Raw genomic sequence first — 19328 nt, forward strand, 5'->3', positions numbered from 1 at the left:
TGATGGATTGAGTTATAAGGAGAGGCTGAATAGACTGGGACTTTTTTCTCTGGAGCGTAGGAGGCTGAGGGGTGATCTTATAGAGGTCTATAAAATAATGAGGGGCACAGATCAGCTAGATAGTCAATATCTTTTCCCAAAGGTAGGGGAATCTCAAACTAGAGGGCATAGGTTTAAGGGGAGAGATACAAAAGGGCCCAGAGGGACAATTTTTTCGTACAGGGTGGTGAGTGTCTAACAAGCTGCCAGAGGTAGTAGTAGAGGCGGGTACAATTTTATCTTTTAAAAAGCGTTTAGACAGTTACATGGGTACGATGGGTATAGAGGGATATGGGCCAAATGCGGGCAATTGGGATTAGCTTAGGGGTTTTGAAAAAAAAAAGGGCGGCATGGACAAGTTGGGCTGAAGGGCCTGTTTCCATGCTGTAAAGCTCTATGACTCTATGACTCTCTGTTTTGTATTATGATATATTTTAAAAATGTATTTGGACTAATATAGGTTTACAGCGTGGCCTGTTTCCATGTTGTAAACCTCTGACACTATATTGGCTTGTTTCCCTTTATAAGGAGAGGGGTGACAGTATTCTATTTGGCTGCTGAAGGATTTTGCATAGCAAAGTGAGCATTAATGTCTGTGATATAATTACGATCTGACAGCTAACGAGTCTGATATTCTAAAGGTTGTAAATGAGGAACCCAAAAAATTTGTTTAAAACCTTTTGGACCCTTGGAATATGTGGCTCAGTTATGTTCTGATGTGGGACCCATGTTTGGCTGGCTGGCATTCCTATCCAATGGTCATGTTTTAGGGCACTGAAAAATGGTGGTTTGTTGCAAACTGACTGAAGTTCAGTGAAATATTGACTGTTCCTTAAACATTTTAAATCGATTTACATTTAGCACTGAAGAGTAGCATTGTGTGTCGAATAACGTTGCTACAGTCTCAGGTATGCAATACTTTCTCACAGTTTTATTTATTAGCAACAGAAGTACAGTTACACTAACGCTGCAATGAAGTTACTGTGAAATCCCCTAGTCACCACACTCCTGTTCGGGTACACTGAGGGAGAATTTAGCATGGCCAATGCACCTAACCAACACGTCTTTCGGACTGTGGGAGGAAACTGGAGCACCCGGAGGAAACCCACGCAGACACGGGGAGAACGTGCAGATTGCACACAGACGGTGACCCAATCCAGGAATCGAACCTGGGTCCCTGGCGCTGTGAAACAGCAGTGCTAACCATTCTGTCACCATTTTAGATGTTAATTTTAAAAGATTGAAACTACAATTGTTCATTTTTCAGACTATTTTTAAATAAAAGCAAAAATAATTCCAAAGCGTCTTGGCAAAGGGCAGCTCAGGATCTGAGATTTACAGAAGGCAGCATGTTATTCAGAATGTTGTGGTTCAGACCATAAGGTATAGGAGCAGAATTAGACCACTCGGCCCATCGAGTCTGCTCTGCTATTCAATCACGGCTGATATGATTCTCATCCCCATTCTCCCGCCTTCTTCCTGTAACCTTTGATCCCCTTATTGACCAAGAGCCCATCTATCTCTGTCTTAAAGACACTCAATGACCTGGCCTCCTCAGCTCTGTGGCAATGATTTACCATCCCATTATATATGATAGTAAAAGTAACTTGTAGTGATGTATATCTTTTTTGATTCCATTCTCTGTTTTTGACTTGCACAGAGCCACGATTATGTCCCTGGAGGATTTTGAGCAGAGACTGAACCAGGCAATTGAGAGGAATGCCTTCTTGGAAAGTGAGCTCGATGAGAAAGAAAATCTCTTGGTTTCTGTACAAAGACTGAAAGATGAAGCACGAGGTTAGTATTGCTTTTGTTTTGGATGTACAATTAAATATTTGCATCAGTTTGGTTTGATTTTTTCCCTTTATATATAAAAACAAAATGCTTTGAATGGAAAATGTTGCTTCCAGATCTGAGGCAAGAGTTGGCTGTACAGCAGAAACCAGATTCCATCAGGAAACCCACAAATACCATGTCAGATTCTGAAAATGTGATACCGCAAGCATCAACAACGCTGCCTTTGACCCCACTGATATGTAAAGGACCCAGCAGTGGGTTCCCCACGTCTGCCATGTTTACAAAAGGTAACACCCAATATTATTGAATAGTTTAATATTTTGGAATGATTTGAGGGGTTTTCTTTTGTTTGACCATTGATATTGGAGGTGGCACAGTGGTTAGCACTGCTGCCTCACAGCTCCAGGGACCCGGGTTCAATTCCTGGCTTGGCTTACCATTATTTAAATGGTAAAAAATTGCAACATGCTGCTGTGCAGAGGGACCTGGGTGTCCTTGTGCAGGAATCTCAAGGAGTTGGTTTGCAGGTGCAGCAGGTAATTAAGAAGGCAAATGGAATTTTGTCCTTCATTGGTAGAGGGATGGAGTTTAAAAACAGGGAGGTTATGTTGCAGCTGTATAAGGTGCTGGTGAGGCCACACCTGGAGTACTGTGTACAGTTTTGGTCTCCTTACTTGAGAAAGGATATACTGGCACTGGAGAGGGTGCAGAGGAGATTCACTAGGTTGATTCTGGAGTTGAGAGGGTTGGCTTATGAGGAGAGACTGAGTAGACTGGGGCTATACTCATTGGAATTTAGAAGAATGAGGGGAGATCTTATAGAAACATATAAGATTATGAAGGGAATAGATAAGATAGAAGCAGGGAAGTTGTTTCCACTGGCAGATGAAACTAGAACTAAGGGGCATGGCCTCAAAAAAAGGGGGAGCAGATTTAGGACTGAGTTGAGGAGGAACTTCTTCGCACAAAGGGTTGTGAATCTGTGGAATTCCCTGCCGTGTGAAGCAGTTGAGACTACCTCATTGAATGTTTTTAAGGCAAAGATAGATAAATTTTTGAACAGTAAAGGAATTAAGGGTTATGGTGAGCGGGCGGGTAAGTGGAGCTGAGTCCATGAAAAGATCAGCCATGATCTGATTGAATGGCGGAGCAAGCTCGAGGGGCCAGATGGCCTACTCCTCCTAGTTCTAATGTTCTTCTTGGGTCACTGTCTGTGTGGAGTCTGCATATTCTCTCTGTATCTGTGTGGGTCTCCTCCGGGTGCTCTGGTTTCCTCCCACAGTCCAAAGATGTGTGGGCCAGGTGCATTGGCCATGCTAAATTGTCCCTTAGCGTCCCGGGGTGCTTAGGATAGAGGGGTTAGCGAGGTAAATATGTGGGGCTATGGGGATAGGGCCTGGATGAGATTGTTGCCAGTGCAGACTCAATGGGCCGAATGGCCTCATTCTGTACTGAAGGGTTTCTATGATTGTCTGATTTCCATCATCTACAACATTCGCTCTACAGAAACCTGGCTGACCCCAGAAATTGGGTGTGAATACATTCTAGGGGAGCTGATTTGCTATCCCAGGAGAATTATTGAAAAAGAAAATGGTTATGGTGAGATGTTTATGATGGCTTTGGACTGCAGCAGTTCAAGGAGGCAGCTCACCACCACCTCAAGGGCAATGAATGACGGCCCAGCCAGTGATGCCCACATCCCGTGAATAAATAAGGAAAAAGCTGGATAGCACAGTAGTTAGACGCTCCCTGGTGCTGAGTCCCAGACAAACCTGATTTGATCAGTCATTGCTAACTGGACCCTATGTGAAATGAGGGCGGCACAGTGGTTCGCACTGCTGCCTCAGTGCCAAGGACCTGGGTTCAATTCCGGCCTGGGGTCACTGTCTGTGTGGAGTTTACATGTTCTCCCTGTGTCTGCGTGGGTTTCCTCCGGGTGCTCTAGTTTCCTCCCACAGTGCAAAGATGTGTGGGTTAGGTTGGCCATGCTAAATTGACCCTAGTGCCAGGGGATTAGCAAGGTAAATATGTGGGGTTATGGGGATAGGGCCAGGGTGGGATTGTGGTTGGTGCAGACTCGATGGGCCGAATGGCCTCCTTCTGCACAGTAAGGATTCTATGAATAAGCAGGAGACGTGCAGAGTTTTGAAGAGTGGTAGAGATGGCCCATCCATCCTGGAACATTATTGGATGGATCATGAAGGCTTTTTGATATCTTTAATATGATGATTGTAATAATGAGTGACCCTGATCAACCCTATAGAGGGGATGCCCTAACTAAAGTGAGGATGGGGGAACATTGCCTTTTTGGTTCTTGCTGAGCATGCACACTGGATGGAATTCTCAAAAACCTCTCAATATATTGTGGTGGAATCTCAAGGAAATCAAACGATTGCAATTGCGTAGCAATCAGCAGCAGTAAGGATTCGGACAGGAGGGGACTTTAAAACTGAATTTCAGCGGCATGACAAATTAAGGGAATTTCTACAATTAATTTAGGATAGCAGCATAAAATACATATAGTCTGTCCATGTGCAGTTTGCACATTCTCCCCGTGTCTGCGTGGGTTTCCTCCGGGTGCTCCAGTTTCCTCCCACAGTCCAAAGATGTGCGGGTTAGGTGGATTGGCCATGTTAAATTGCCCCTTAATGTCCCATGGTGTATGGGTTAGGTGGATTAGCCATGGGAAATGCAGGGGGTTTATGGGGATAGGGCGGGGGAGAGGGCCTGTGTTAGATACTCTATCAGAGAGTCGGCGCAGACTCGATGGGCCGAATGGTGGCCTCCTGTACTGTTTTCTATAAAGCAGGGAAAAAAGTACAATTCTGGAAGGAGTATGATTTGAAGATAATATTGATAAGAATTGGTGCTTTATTGTTTGTGACATTTACATATTAGCTGGTTACAGATTTATGTGGCAGGCTATTTAGTGCTGGCTCTGAAGCAATACCAAAGTGACCCATTTGAAAGGTACACAAACAGTTCTGCTCACTGTCACCTGATCTGACCCCGACTGGGAGGAACCTGGCTTTGTCTCAATGTGGTTTTTGTGTGTAGCAGATCTCTGCTTTGGGAAAATTGCAGGCATCTATGAAAAGCCAAACTACCTCATCGGTACTTCCCCTGTGAACATTGGCCTGTTTCCAAGCCCAATACCTCCCTCCGTGCCTTCCTCAAACATGTGTGTTTGGACATGTGTGCGTAAACTAATTTGTGTTTTTACTTTATTTGATACTCATTGTTTTACATCTTTTTCAGATGGTTACACTGGCAGCCCGCTGACTCCATCAGCCAGGATCTCCGCGCTAAATATAGTGGGAGACTTGCTTAGGAAAGTTGGGGTAAGGATTGCAGCATTTTTAAGTGCGGTGTTTTGTGACTTTCTGAGCTCCCTCAGTCTCATTCGCGGCCTCGATAACTTTTATAAGTGAATGGAGGAGAAATTAGATCTTGACCTTCCTGTGCTGGACCAAATCAGACTCTCGGTCATCCCTGAAATGTGAAACACTGAAGTGTTTGAAAGCCATTTACCCTGCTTTATATTCTCACAGAAACTTGCCAAAGGACAGTGTTTCAGGTGGGTCTAAAAATGGATAGAATTGTTGCTGGTTTCACACACTCTTATCACCCAAATTTGGTGTTTTCTTGCGGTACCTTTTTGTGCTGCAGGGCCCTTTATTTATTTCACGGGTTTCTCCCTTCATGGTGTGTGGTTAGTGACAAAGTGAGCCTGTGTCAACCAAGCTGACTTTGCCAGAAACCTTTCCTGCCAGCTTCCTGTGAGAATAGGCTTGGCCCCATTCAGTAAACCTGGTCATTGCAAAGAAGTTGATGCTTCGGTTTTAGTCTTTTTCTTGGGTGCGACCCATGTGAAATTCAGGAGGCATGTCTTACTTTCCAGGCACTGACTGAAGTCAAGGTCAGATTGTTTCTCTTTTGTGGATTGTTTTATGACACCGAGTTATAAATTCAGATTATTGTACAGTCTTATTGGATCTGTTCCTTGTTGGGTCCGAGTGAAATGAAACTTGTGTAAAAGTTAAGATTCTTCACCCATCTGCCTGGGACAAGAGGACTAATGGGGTCAGGCTGAGCAAGGTGACGCGTATAGGGTCTTGTCCATTAGTGTTTTCTGTAGATTCCATTTGGGCTATTTGTATTCGAGCAACATGGTAGCACAGTGGTTAGCACTACTGCCTCACTGCGCCAGGGACCCAGGTTCAATCCTGGCCTTAGGTCACTGTCGGTGTGGAGTCTACACGTTCTCCCCGTGTCTGCGTGGGCTTCCTCCGGGTGCTCCGGTTTCCTCCCACACCAATGATTTACAGGTTAGGTGTATCCGCCAGGCTAAATTGCCCCCTTAGTGTCAGGGGGACTAGCAGGGTGAATATGTGGGGTTATGGGTGGGGTTGTTGGTGCAGGCTTTTGATGGGTGGGGTTCTTAGTGCAGGTCCGATGGGCTGAATGGCCTCCTTCTGCACTGTAGGGAATTATTAGGATGATGAAAAATTACCAAGTGGTTTTGATATCTTTGCGATATCTTTGTTTTAAAGAAAAATCCTACAAATCTTCAATATTTTATATTAACTGAGAAGGAGATGGATCATTTACATTTCATCTACACCAGTTACCTGACATTCAACCAATGTCCAATAGTTATTGTAAAGGATGCTGCAGCTCAATAGAGCAGAGTCTGTGTTTCCCTATTCTAATGTTGTAGGTGGGACGTGTTGGGGTTTATAAATACGAACAGTTGTATCCTGCTTTGAGAGCCTTTGACTTCTAATTTTTTGGATATTTTGTAAATTCTGGAAGCTTTGTACAGAGTTTTTTTAATGAAATAAATTGTATTATATAACCCATCTGCCAATGTTCTGTGACAATTTGCTGATGTTCCATCATTCCACAGACATTTATTAGTGTTCCAATCTCCTATTCAGCTTATTTCAGTAATTCAGATGTCACAGATATGGAAGGCATAGATAGGGTGAACGGTGGGAAGCTTTTCCCCAGGTCGGTGGTCACGTTCACGAGGGGTCATAGGTTCAAGGTGAGGGGGGGGAGGTTTAACACAGATATCAGAAGGACATATTTTACACAGAGGGTGGTGGGGGCCTGGAATGCGCTGCCAGGCAAGGTGGTGGAGGCGGACACACTGGGAACGTTTAAGACTTATCTAGACAGCCATATGAACGGACTGGGAATGGAGGGGTACAAAAGAATGGTCTAGTTTGGACCAGGGAGCGGCACGGGCTTGGAGGGCCGAAGGGCCTGTTCCTGTGCTGTATTCTTCTTTGTTCTTTGTTCACTGGCTGGTATCCATAGAACCATAGACCATAGAAAATTACAGCTCAGAAACAGGCCTTTTGGCCCTTCTTGTCTGTGCCGAACCATTTTATGCCTAGTCCCACTGACCTGCACTTGGACCATATCCCTCCACACCCCTCTCATCCATGAACCCATCCAAGTTTTTCTTAAATGTTAAAAGTGACCCTGCATTTACCACTTTATCCGGCAGCTCATTCCACACTCCCACCACTCTCTGCGTGAAGAAGCCCCCCCTAATATTCCCTTTTAAACTTTTCTCCTTTCACCCTTAACCCATGCCCTATATATATATCTTTATAACTTAGAAAATATAGCTGACCTTAAAGGCACATAAAGGTGGGTAAGTTGTTGGAAGGTATTTTGAGAGACAGGATCTACAGGCATTTAGAGACGCAAGGACTGATTAGGGACAGTCAGCATGGCTTTGAGTGGAAAATCATGTGTCTCAAGTTTCATTTTTGAAGGGGTAACTAAGAAGGTAGATGAGGGCAGTGCAGTTGATGTTGTCTACATGGACTTTAGCAAGGCCTTGGACAAGGTACCGCATGATAGGTTGTTGCATAAGGTTAAATCTCACGGGATCCAAGGTGAGGTATCTAAATGGATACAAAACTGGCTGCTTGACAGAATGTGGAGATGCCGGTGTTGGACTGGGGTAAACACAGTAAGAAGTCTCACAACACCTGGTTCAAGTCCAACAGGTTTATTTGGTAGCAAAAGCCACTAGCTTTCAGAGCGCTGCCCCTTCATCAGGTAAGTGGGAGTTCTGTTCACAAACAGGGCATATAAAGACACAAACTCAATTTACAAAATAATGGTTGGAATGCGAGTCTTTACAGGTAATCAGGTCTTAAGGGTCCAGACAATGTGAGTGGAGAGAGCGTTAAGCACAGGTTAAAGAGATGTGTATTGTCTCCAGACAGGACAGTTAGTGAGATTTTGCAAGTCGTGGGGGTTACAGATAGTGTGACATGAACCCAAGATCCCGGTTGAGGCCGTCCTCGTGTGTGCGGAACTTGGCTATCAGTCTCTGCTCAGCGACTCTGCGTTGCCGTGTGTCGTGAAGGCCGCCTTGGAGAACGCTTACCCGAAGATCAGAGGCCGAATCACGGGCATTCGGTCTCTGATCTTCGGGTAAGCGGCCTTCACGACACATGGCAACGCAGAGTCGCTGAGCAGAGACCGATAGCCAAGTTCCGCACAAATGAGGACGGCCTCAACCGGGATCTTGGGTTCATTGTGGATGGTGCAGACTTGATGGGCCGAATGGCCCCCTTCTGCACTGTGGGCATTCTCTATGATTCACCGTTCAAGGCCCCCAAACACTCCTTTCGAGTGAAGCAACATTTCCCTTGCACCTCCTTTAATTTGGCCTGGTGTATTCGCTGCTCTCAATGCAATCTCCTCCACACTGGGGAGTCTAAATGCAGACTGGGGTGACTGTTTTGTGGAGCATCTTCACTCAGTCCGCAAGCAGGACTCCAACCTTCCTGTCACTTGCTATTACAGCTTGGCATCTTGCTCTCATTCCCAAAAGGAATCAAATGCATAGAATGCAGGAAATCATCGCTTAGAAGAATTGGTTAAAGAATATAAGGTATTATCTTTGAGGGAAAGATTCCAGGGGAAAGGAGTTGTATTGTAGGAACTAAAGAAATGGGTTGAGATGCTTATTGTGGAAAATAAAGTTGGGGAACTGGATGTAATATTGTGAAGATAGAGATTTCAATAGCATTAACTGGGTGCAAACTGGGCAGGAGTGGAAAATAAACATTAGGATACAATCATTTTTAAGTGTACAGAAGTTTTAAAAAAAATAGGAATGGCACCATTGCTAATGGAGAGAATATGTGTTGGAGAGAGAGAGAAAAGGCTGTCTCTTGCCTAGAATCATAGAATCCTACAGTACAGAAGGAGGCCATTTATTTACCCTAGCTAGTCCTCCTGACACTAAGGGCGATTTAGCATGGCCAATGCACCTAACCTGGACGTCTTTTGGACTGTGGGAGGAAACTGGAGCAGCCGGAGGAAACCCACGCAGACACGGGGAGAACGTGCAGACTCCACACAGTTTCCTAAGCCAGGAATTGAACCCGGGTCCCTGGCGCTGTGAGGCAGCAGTGCTAACCACTCTGCCACTGTGCTGCCCCAAAGGGGGATTGTTTAAAAGGGAGATTTACTTCAAGTTGTACCACATACCCCCTGTCCCCACACTGAATTGTGCTATTGAAAATGTGCAGAGAGACACGACTCGGTAAGGGAAGCAGACTCGAGATGAGCAGATGGCTTTGGACTGTGGTTTACCCGAGCTTTGAATTAAGGTTTCCTTCATGCCCGGGTCTGTGGTAGATGAATTAACAGGAGATTGATGCGAGTGGTCAAGTCTTGTCTACCAGGTTGGCGGAAGTTCACTGGATGGACGATGGTCTTTCCTTTTGTCTGTCAGTTGCTATGTTTTTTCAGTTATCTTCCAGCGTGCATCCCTGGAGGAAATGGGGGGGGTAGCTGGACCTCTGCTGTCCCCATCACAAGAAGGGCTCACCTGATGAAGGGGCAGCGCTCCGAAAGCTCGTGATTCCAAATAAACCTGTTGGTGTTGTGAGATTTACTGTACGTTTGGAAAGAGTTTTTATTTTTGGCGCCTGGTTGATACAAGCAAGTCTGAATGTCTTTAATGCACATTTGTAGTTGCTTTGAGGCAGCTGGTGGACTAACTACATCTCTGGCTTTCAGCCCAAATTAAATCTCACGGAATAACAATGCTCTTGTTCCCCATTAAAGCAAGCATTTAATTTGGAAAGGAAATTTTATTTTATTTTCCACGTGGTGTTTCCATAAACAATCATTTGCTAGTTTGGATCTTTCCTATCTTGCTTCAGAATGGAGTGCGATGTACTGTCTGTGTGGAGTTTGCACATTCTCCCCGTGTCTGTGTGGGTTTCCTCCGGGTGCTCCGGTTTCCTCCCACAGTCCAAAGGTGTGCTGGTTCAGTGCACTGACCATGCCAAATTCTCCCTCAGTGTACCCGGACAGATGCCGGAGTGTGGCGACTAGGGGATTTTCACAGTAACTTCATTGCAGTGTTAATGTAAGACTACTTGTGACACTAATAAATAAACTTACTTTCTCTTGGGTATGCCTCACCAGACACAGTGCTTTCACTCCTATTTGAACCTGGGCTGAAATGCAAAGCAACTCACTGATCGCTCTTGTACTCTGTCCACGAAGCGGCAATTTGTGTAGAAGATAGTACAAAGGGAGATAAAGCCACAGTTAAAACTCTGGCATTTGGTGGACAAGTATAGAACTTCATACTGTTACATGAATTTCAATGCTGAGTTTATTGGCAAGGCACTCACTTCAGAGTCAATGTCCAATGCCAGTTTACCCCCGTTTGACAAAGGGTTGGTAAAATCAAGTGTTGTTAGACTTATAAAATTTTGAGACGCAAGTGCCATTAGTGAACAGCACTGCAGTGCGGCCTGTGGAGGAGTAAAGTCACTCGGGTCACAACCTCTGCATTTCAGTGTGTGCGCAGCTAAACAAAAGGTGAACGCCTCGTTTATTCAAAATGCAATTTCTGAGCCAATGTTCAAACTCTAAGGTATATCTATGGAAACAGTACTTGATGATGGAGTGTTGTGTTGAAGCGATATGGGAGAACCATTTGTAAGTGAAGTTTATATTTTATATTTTTACAGGCTCTGGAGTCCAAGCTTGCATCCTGTAGGAATTTTGTTTGGGATCAATCTCCAAACCGTACAATTCTGCCATCCGCTCAGAATGGGAACTGCACGATAAAGGACAGCAATGATAACCGGGTGTCCAATGCCAATTTACCCCAATATGACAAAGGGTTGGTAAAATCATGTTTTATCAGACTTGTAGTATTTTGAGATGCAATCGCTGTAAGTGTACAGCACCGATTTACAGTTCAGAGATGGACTGAATAGTTGAACGTCCAATACCTTGGCAGCTGGGTCAAGGTCAGTGGCCAACCCCAGCTTAAAACATTTATTACAGCTCAGATTCCCAATCATCGATAGGGGGAGAAATAACTTGCAGTAATATAGTATCTTGAATGCAATACATGTTCCAAGGTACTTCAGAGATATAAAGAAAAGGTGGATATGAAAGAAGGGGAACTGAAAGGTTGGTCAGAGATTGGTTTAAAGAGAAATTCAGAGCTCTGGCCCAAAGTGTCTTAAAATGTAGGGAAATGTTCAAGATACTGGAATGAAGAATCCAGGAGAGGTGGGATAGTAAGTTGTGATGAAAGAAATTTACAAATGGATAGGTTAGGTGGACAATATTGAAGCTTGGGCTGATAAATAGCAAATAATAATCATATCTCAAGTTCCAGGCAATGACCATCTCCCCCTAACCATTCAGCGACTCTTCCGTCCTTGAGAAACCCACCCATCACCACCCTCTGTTACCATTGATTGAAACTGAACTGGACTAGCCATGTAAATACCGAGTCTACAAGGCTGTGGTGAATGACTCGCTTCCTGACTCCCCAAGGCCTGTCCACCATCTGTAAGTCACAAGTTAGTGAATGTGATGGAACATTCTCTTTTTGCCTGGATGAGTGCAGCTCTAACAATCGAGGCGTTCCACACCATCCAGGGCAAAGCTGCTGCTTGGCACCCCATCCACCTCCAACATCTACTCCCTCCACCACCACCACACGGGCAGCCAGTATCTGCCATCTACAAGATGCACTGCACCAACTCACCAAGGCTCTGTCAACACTGCCATCCAAACCTGCAACCTCTTATCACCTAGAAGAACAAGGGCAGCAGATGCGTCGGAACACCACCATCTGCAAGCTTCTCATAAACTGCACACCATGTTGACTTGGAACTGTATCCTTCCCTGTTGCTGCGTCAAAATTCTAGAACTGCTTCCCAACAGTGCTGTGGACTGCAGTTGTTCAAGAGTTTGGCTCATAAATGGACATAACTTGGAGCAGGAGTAGGCCATTCAGCCCCTCTAGCCTGCTCTGCCATTCAATAAGATCATGGCTGATCTGATTGTGGCCGTAACTCTACATTCTGCCTATTCCTGATGACCTTCGACTCCTTTGTTAGTGAAGAACCGATCTACCTCTGATTTAAAAATATTCATTGACCTACTGCTCTCTGGGAAGAGTACCAAAGATTTCAGCATTCACCCTGTCAAGCCACCTCAGGATCTTGTGTGTTTCAGTAAGACCCACCTCATTCTTCAAAGCTCCAATGGGTACAGGCCCAAACTGTTCACACTTTCCTCATAAGGTAACATTCCCCATCCCAGCTATCAGTCAAGCGAACCTTCTCTGAACTGTTTCTAATGCAATTTATATCTCCTCCCAAATAGGGAGACCAAAACTGTACAAGTGCTCCAAATGTGGCCTGACCAATGCCATGTGCAGCTACAGGAAAACCTTCCCACTTTTTTATACTCCATCTCCCTTGCAGTAAATGCCAACCGTCCATTTGCTTCCCCAATCACTTGCTGTACCTGCACGTTAACTTTCTGTGATTCACGTACCAGGAAGCTAGACCCTAGCTCACCACAAGATTCCCACTGACGATTGGAGATGGACAATAAATGCTAGCCTAACCAATGACCCTCATGCCATGAATGAATTGAATTTAAAATGAATAATTTAGTTTGAGAATTTGTGCATGAGGTGGTGACCAGAGGGGTGAGGGCCGAGGGGCAGGGTGATGGGTGGGCAGGGTGATGGGTGGGCAGGGTTAGAGGGGTGTGGGGGGCGGAGCAGAGCCTGAACATGGCATAGATATTCTTGAACTGCAATTGAAGTTTACCCAAGATTGGATGTCTTCAAGGCTGAGCAATGATGGGGTTGAGGGAGGTTGTCGAGGTAGAACTTTGTCAGCAGCAAACATGTGGAAACTGTCTTTTAGATGGTGTTGCTAGCACATTGGTGAATAATAAGAGTAGGTCAGGGAAGACTGGTTGTGGTTGGGCAGAGAAGCTGTAGTGAGAGACATTCTGGCTCTGAATGAGCAAGGGCAGTACCAAGTTGCAGGGGGTTTGGAGGTGGTAGTTATTCGAAGAATACAAGAGAGGATGAAGTGGAACATCACATCATGTGATCATATCAACGCTGTGGTAGCGGAGGAAATGTAATTGTAGAAAAAGGAAGGGACCTGTGAGGTAACAGCAGACTCTGAATTTGGAAAGCAGCTGCAGCTCTGTTTTTGCATTGTGACATTTGCTGTATATTTTTATATATATATATATCTCGATTCACAGCTGGTTAAGTAGCATCAAACGCATTGATTCTGAAAATCTCATTAGGAGAATTTGCACTGTCCAATTAGGCAGCATCCACTTATTTAAACGTAACCGTTGTATTCATGATAGGCATGCTGATAAATAGTCAAACGTGTTAATATATTTCTTAGTTTCCAATCCTCTTCCAGACAAACGTTTCACTTTTGTTTAGTCCGTAACTTTTCTCTTTGCCTTGGCTGATTGGGAAAGGTCACCACAAGGGAATGGAGGGGTGGGGGTTGCATTTCAGTCACTTATAGCACCCAGGACCTGCTGGCCCTTCATGAGCAATGCGGTCAGTACTATTCTCACTTGGTTCCTGTTGCTCTCCAAGCTTATGTCCTTGTGTCCATCCCATTTTCTTTTGAAATCTTAGATTGTTTCCACATCCTCCACCCTCTTGGGCAGAGTGTCCCACGTCATTTCCACTCAGACCTGCTGTCACTAGACAATTGGTTTTGTTCTGAATGTGACGTGGTGTAAAATTGTTGAAAATGGACAAGTAATACTGACACAATGATGCTTAATTTGGGATGTGTGTAGTAAAAAGTGTTCAAGCTGAGTGGCACAGTGGTTAGCTCTGCTGCCTCACAGCACCAGGGACCTGGGTTCAATTCCAGCCTTGGGTCACTGTGTGGAGTCTGCACGTTCTCCCTGTGTCTGCGTGGGTTTCCTCCCACACTCCAAAGATGTGCAGGTTAGGTTGATTGGCCATGATAAATTGACCCTTAGTGTCTGGGGGGCTGGCAGGGTGGGGTTACGGGGATAGGGCCTGGGTGGGATTGTTGTCCGTGCAGGCTCAATGGGCTGAATGGCCTCCTTCTGCACTGTAGGGATTCTAAATTGCCAATGAAACACTGAATTACTAGACAGAAAGTCCACCTAGTTCAATTTCTTCAATCCTGGTAGTTAAATGATACAACAATAGTGGAGTTGTTGACTAATTATGGCAATCCATCTTCTATCAATCAACAGATGCCAACATAAGGCGAGAAAATCTCCTATGGTGGAAAGTTTTGGGAACTGTAGGTCCAAAGTCGTCTGTTCCCCTCAAGCATAAAACCCGTGCAGCTGGTGTATGTCCTGTCTCAAATGACTTCTGTATTCCAAATATTTTTTGATGTGTTGTATTCCTAGGTTAGCCAAAAGGCTGGAGTTTGGAACACTTGCCTCGAAGGTCCGCGCACAAGCAACTGCGTCACCACAGGGTGTAGTCAAAATCTTGCTCTGAGCATGGTAATTTTTAAAAAATGTTTTTAGATGGATATTTTTGTAACCAAGCCCTATAGCTTTCAGTGGGCAAGTTAGTAAAAAAATTCAATTTTTTTTTTTGCTGATGCAAGTTGAAGTTTAGTTTTTTTTTGATGAAAGCTAAAAATAGGTTTTTCTTTCATATTGAAGGTGGTTGGCCCATATTTTAGACTATATTGAGAAGCCCAGTTCCACTGGAGACGTGGGATGGAGAGCTCATTAAAGAGGGGGAAGGTGTAATCAGAGAATTGGAAATTGGCAATTCACAGTGGAGTGTTTTGGCCTCTGTGAGTTTGAGCTACGTTACACTAATTGCCTTTTAGCAGAGTGACAGGGAAACTGGCTAAGTGGGGTGGGGGGGGGGGGGGGGGGGGGGGGGAGAAACCAACTTAAGGAATTGATTTTTGCAAATTTGAGCTTTTTCATGTGATGAAAGCTGATTCATTTGGCTTCTTGGTAACTGGTATCTTAGCATCTTGGTACTCAAGCTATTAGATCGAAATTATTGAGTCCCTTCATATTTAATCGGACTCATAACCACAGGGACTTGTAAAGATGGTGGCGTGAAGTGCAAGTAGCTCCACATAAACTTTAAGCCACTGAAGATTCTGTTACATTCTGTTATTTAATCTCCCTAAGCCTTGCATTGGTGATCTTGATGGCGGATCAGTTTACTTATCCTAAATACCTTAAGACTGGAATTACTGTGGATCAAGAAAATTGTAATGCCCCAGTTCTTTGGACCCTTTTTTTTTGGCTGAGGGTTGAAATTATGTTTATAATATGTAAGTCGCATATTTCACACATGTAACTGTGACTACTGTATACTGATTTATGTCGTATAGTCAAAAATGCCTTTTTATATTAATTTGAGTAGTTTTATTTATGCATGCTTGTGCTATCAAAGCAGTCAACACTTCTGTTTTCACCTTTGTAAATATTTATTCTGTTACCTGTTCATCTATCTTGCAAGCTCCGGTGAAAGTTCAAGTTTGTTCCTGTTGCTTTAACTCATCTGTTTCCAAAATTCTCCCTGTGCTTAATGCCGTTTTATGCAAAAACTGTGTTCGCAAGTGTGTAGATATGTCTTAAAAAGCACAAATCCATTTACTATATATGCCAAACACGAGCACTTGTTTCCAAAAAGTCCTTGGAATGGACAGAGTTTTGAACTGGTTGCTGAATTGCTAGTTTTAGTTTGCACGTGAATACAGAGTGAAATATATCTCTGGTATGATGCTCGTGGTACAGTGTTCTGTTACTATAGACCCCGTTACTGCTTATAAATAGAGGCAGTTGTTCAGAAATTGACTGAAAACTGAATTTACTGAAGGATTCCATGTGATTCCCAAGGAGATCTTCTCTCGTGTTCTCTTTCAAATTGAGTGCATAGGAAGATGTACCAGATCACTTAGTTGGAGCAGCTGAGATGCTGGTAAGAGCAGTTTTAAGATCAATATCGATTTAATCTGTCAAGAGGGATGACGTTCTTAGTATTGTTACATTTGAGTTGAGAATGACTTTGTAGAAGTGTTAAGTAGATGAAGGACAAATTGTAGACTGAATAGTGCCTTAATGATCATAGTGCCTTTGGGTTGTGAAAGAAGAGGTTGGGATCCTGTGTCGGATCTGTTTGGTTGATGAGTTGATTATATACCACACACAAACTGGTTAATCTAAGGGTTTAACCCCAATGAAGAATAATCTTCAACTTCTGGTGGACGTTAGTGTATGATTTATTCTACAGGTAGTGAGAAAGCCACTTCACTGTTTTAATCCTAGCATTAGTAAGCTGGTTAGCTGATGGCACGTTTACTCGAAGCTCAACCCTTGGGTGGTCCGTCTGGCTCATTGCTAGGACAGAGCCACAGGCTGACAGAAAGAGGGCTTGTTTTCTGATCAGAAAAGTTGATTAACCAAAGCCAACGGATGCATTTAGGATTCACCGTGACTGTTGTTATAATCCTGAAGCCCATAGAAATGGGAGGAAATGCAGCAAGACCTTCCCTTCCCCAGGAAAGAAAAAAGCCGCTGAGGAGAAAATAGTTTGTGTCCTCAACCAAAACTGTGCTATTTATAGATTTGTCCAATGCACGCTGGTTTACAAAGGGCCACCCAGTCTTTGAAAGGCCACAGATGATGTCTCTTGTAGGGACTGTTCAGGTAGGACTGTGATTCTGTTGAACACATGACGAGATTGATGCCATCTCTTGCGAATTTAGTTTTGATTCCATGCAGAATGCACTAATGTCTTGTCTCCGTGTACTGACATTGAGATTTGGATTCAGTCACTCTTTGTTTTTTGCGCTCATTGCTAGATCTCCATGTTGGAGAATGGAAGGTTTCCAGATTTTCTTTTTTGTACCTGGTGCCTGTATTTAGTTCGGTCTGCACTGCTGCGTTGGTGCCTTAATTCCAGCAACATTCACTGCTGTGATATCTCCATTTTCCAGGCCCGGCCGCAAATTCAATGTTGAGAAAAAAGTTAACATCGTATCATAAGTGAATGGTTGTTGGTGGCTAAGGAAGTTTTTCTACAATAAACAGGGAGGGATGTGGTCATGATCCGAGTTTACTGTTTGCATTGCCAGTAAGAGGAGGGGGGAGTGAATCTGGGGGCTGGTGAAATACCCCAAATCCTGGTCTCTGATTTGCCTGTCTTCACCCTTAAGAGTAACACTTTTCATAAATTGTGAATTCACTGATAAGGGTTGTGAAAATAACTTAACGGGAATGTACTGTTGTAGATTTGGACTTCTGTTTTTACAAAACGTTGCCATATCCAAGTTTATAATCCTATGTCTGTAACCTTAACTGCACTTCTCAACTGAAATAAAACTATCATTCCCCATTTGTTTGACACCTTTGCATTATTCCAATTTTTAAAATGTGTTTGGGATTCTCTGTTGCAACAATTTACAATTCCGATCAAATTTTTCCATTGCCAAATAATCTGACTCCTCCCCCTCCATTTTCTGGTCACCAACCCAAAGAATGGCCATGTGGGATCCATATCAAACAAGGTGATGCCTTCAGGAAAGCAGCTGGGAGGAAGCCGTTCCATCCAGATGAACTCTACCACCTTTATGCAGACAAAAACATTTCTCTCTACAGACCACCAATAATAGACATCCCAGTCACATCTTTAAGGTTTTTCTGTGCTTTGTTTTAAATATAGCATTGTGCTTTGAACGGGTTTTATAATGAGCTGTCACTTAATGTGGCCAAATATTCCGACACTTCAGTTGAACACCGGATGCATTCTGAACTCTGAGGACAGATGAGAGTTAAAGCGGTTTAAATGGTGCTTCACTGTCCCAGGTTTCTGCATCTCGGACTAACGGAGTTGCATTGCTTCAGATGGTGACTTAATCACTCACGTCGGCACTTTGTGTATGAAGAAGGCCTTTTGACTGACTCAGTTACCAGCCAGAGTTCGATGTCCCTCATGGTTCCTTTTCCTTTATGTACCCATCCAATCCCACTTTGAATATTGCCATAATTTCAATGTCTGTTACCTTTTGAGTAAATTCCATAGCCTCTCAAGAATTATACATTTAACCTTGTATCAGTGGTCCCTTATTCTTGACTCTAAACCACCGAAAACAATCCGCTTGTATCTATCCTATCCATCTTTTCACATTTGATGAAACCTCTCTTTAATCTTTGTTCAAATGAAAAAGCCTTTGGTTGTAGTTTCTCATTCTAGGCAGCATATTAGTTAGTTGGCATTTAACTCCTATAAGCATCAATATTCTTACTGTTGTATAGAGTCCAATACTGCACACAGTACTCTTAAATGAAGTTGTATGGCTTTTTTTTTAATAGAAACATACAAGATAGGAGCAGGAGGAGGCTATTCGGCCCTTCGAGCCCGTTCCGTCATTCATCACGATCATGGCTGATCATCCAACTCAATAGCCTAATCCTGCTTTCTCCCCATAGCCTTTGATCCCATTCGCCCCAAGTGCTATATCCAGCCGCCTCTTGAATACATTCAATGTTTTGGCATCAACTACTTCCTGTGGTAATGAATTCCACAGGCTCACCACTCTTTGGGTGAAGAAATGTCTCCTCACCTCCATCCTAAATGGTCTACCCCGAATCCTCAGACTGTGACCCCTGGTTCTGGACTCCCCCACCATTGGGAACATCCTCCCTGCATCTACCCTGTCTGGTCCTGTTAGAATTTTATAAGTCTCTATGAAATCCCCCCATATTCGTCTGAACTCCAGCGAAAACAATTCTAACCTAGTCAATCTCTCCTCATACATCAGTCCCGCCATCCCCGGAATCAGCCTGGTAAACCTTCGCTGCACTCGCTCGAGAGCAAGAACATCCTTCCTCAAAAGGAGATCAAAACTGTACACAATATTCTAGGTGTGGCCTCACCAAGGCCTTGTGCAATTGCAACAAATCCCTGTGGCCTAGTGTTAGGTGTGAGCTTTTATGTTCTACACTATTAAGAATCATTAGTTTTATCTTCAATTTTTCATAGTCTTAACAATGTGAAGATTTATTGTTCATGTTTCTTGAGCTTTCTTTACAACCCCTCCATGACCACCACCACCTTGCCACTCATCTATAACAGCCACTTGGACTCTCTCCATTGAGTATAATTGTTT

The 19328-nt window shown here is 43.8% G+C and overlaps 1 protein-coding gene across 2 annotated transcripts in view; it reads left to right on the forward strand.

Annotated features, from left to right (window-relative positions):
* Positions 1–17555, forward strand: part of nde1 (nudE neurodevelopment protein 1) — a 47317-nt gene extending 29762 nt beyond the window's left edge. The window contains exons 5-9 of one of the 2 annotated variants that reach the window (XM_078240905.1): positions 1700–1836; positions 1950–2123; positions 5095–5177; positions 10866–11020; positions 14590–17555. In XM_078240905.1, the coding sequence (XP_078097031.1) occupies positions 1700–1836; positions 1950–2123; positions 5095–5177; positions 10866–11020; positions 14590–14683 (643 nt within the window). In that variant the 3' untranslated portion in view covers positions 14684–17555. Of the gene's footprint in view, positions 1–1699; positions 1837–1949; positions 2124–5094; positions 5178–10865; positions 11021–14427 lie in introns of both variants that reach the window. The other variant, XM_078240906.1, reaches the window with a different exon arrangement.
* The last annotated feature ends 1773 nt before the right edge of the window (positions 17556–19328 follow it).

The sequence above is a fragment of the Mustelus asterias genome, chromosome 23 (assembly GCF_964213995.1).
Source record: "Mustelus asterias chromosome 23, sMusAst1.hap1.1, whole genome shotgun sequence".
NCBI classification, from domain to species: Eukaryota; Metazoa; Chordata; class Chondrichthyes; order Carcharhiniformes; family Triakidae; genus Mustelus; species Mustelus asterias.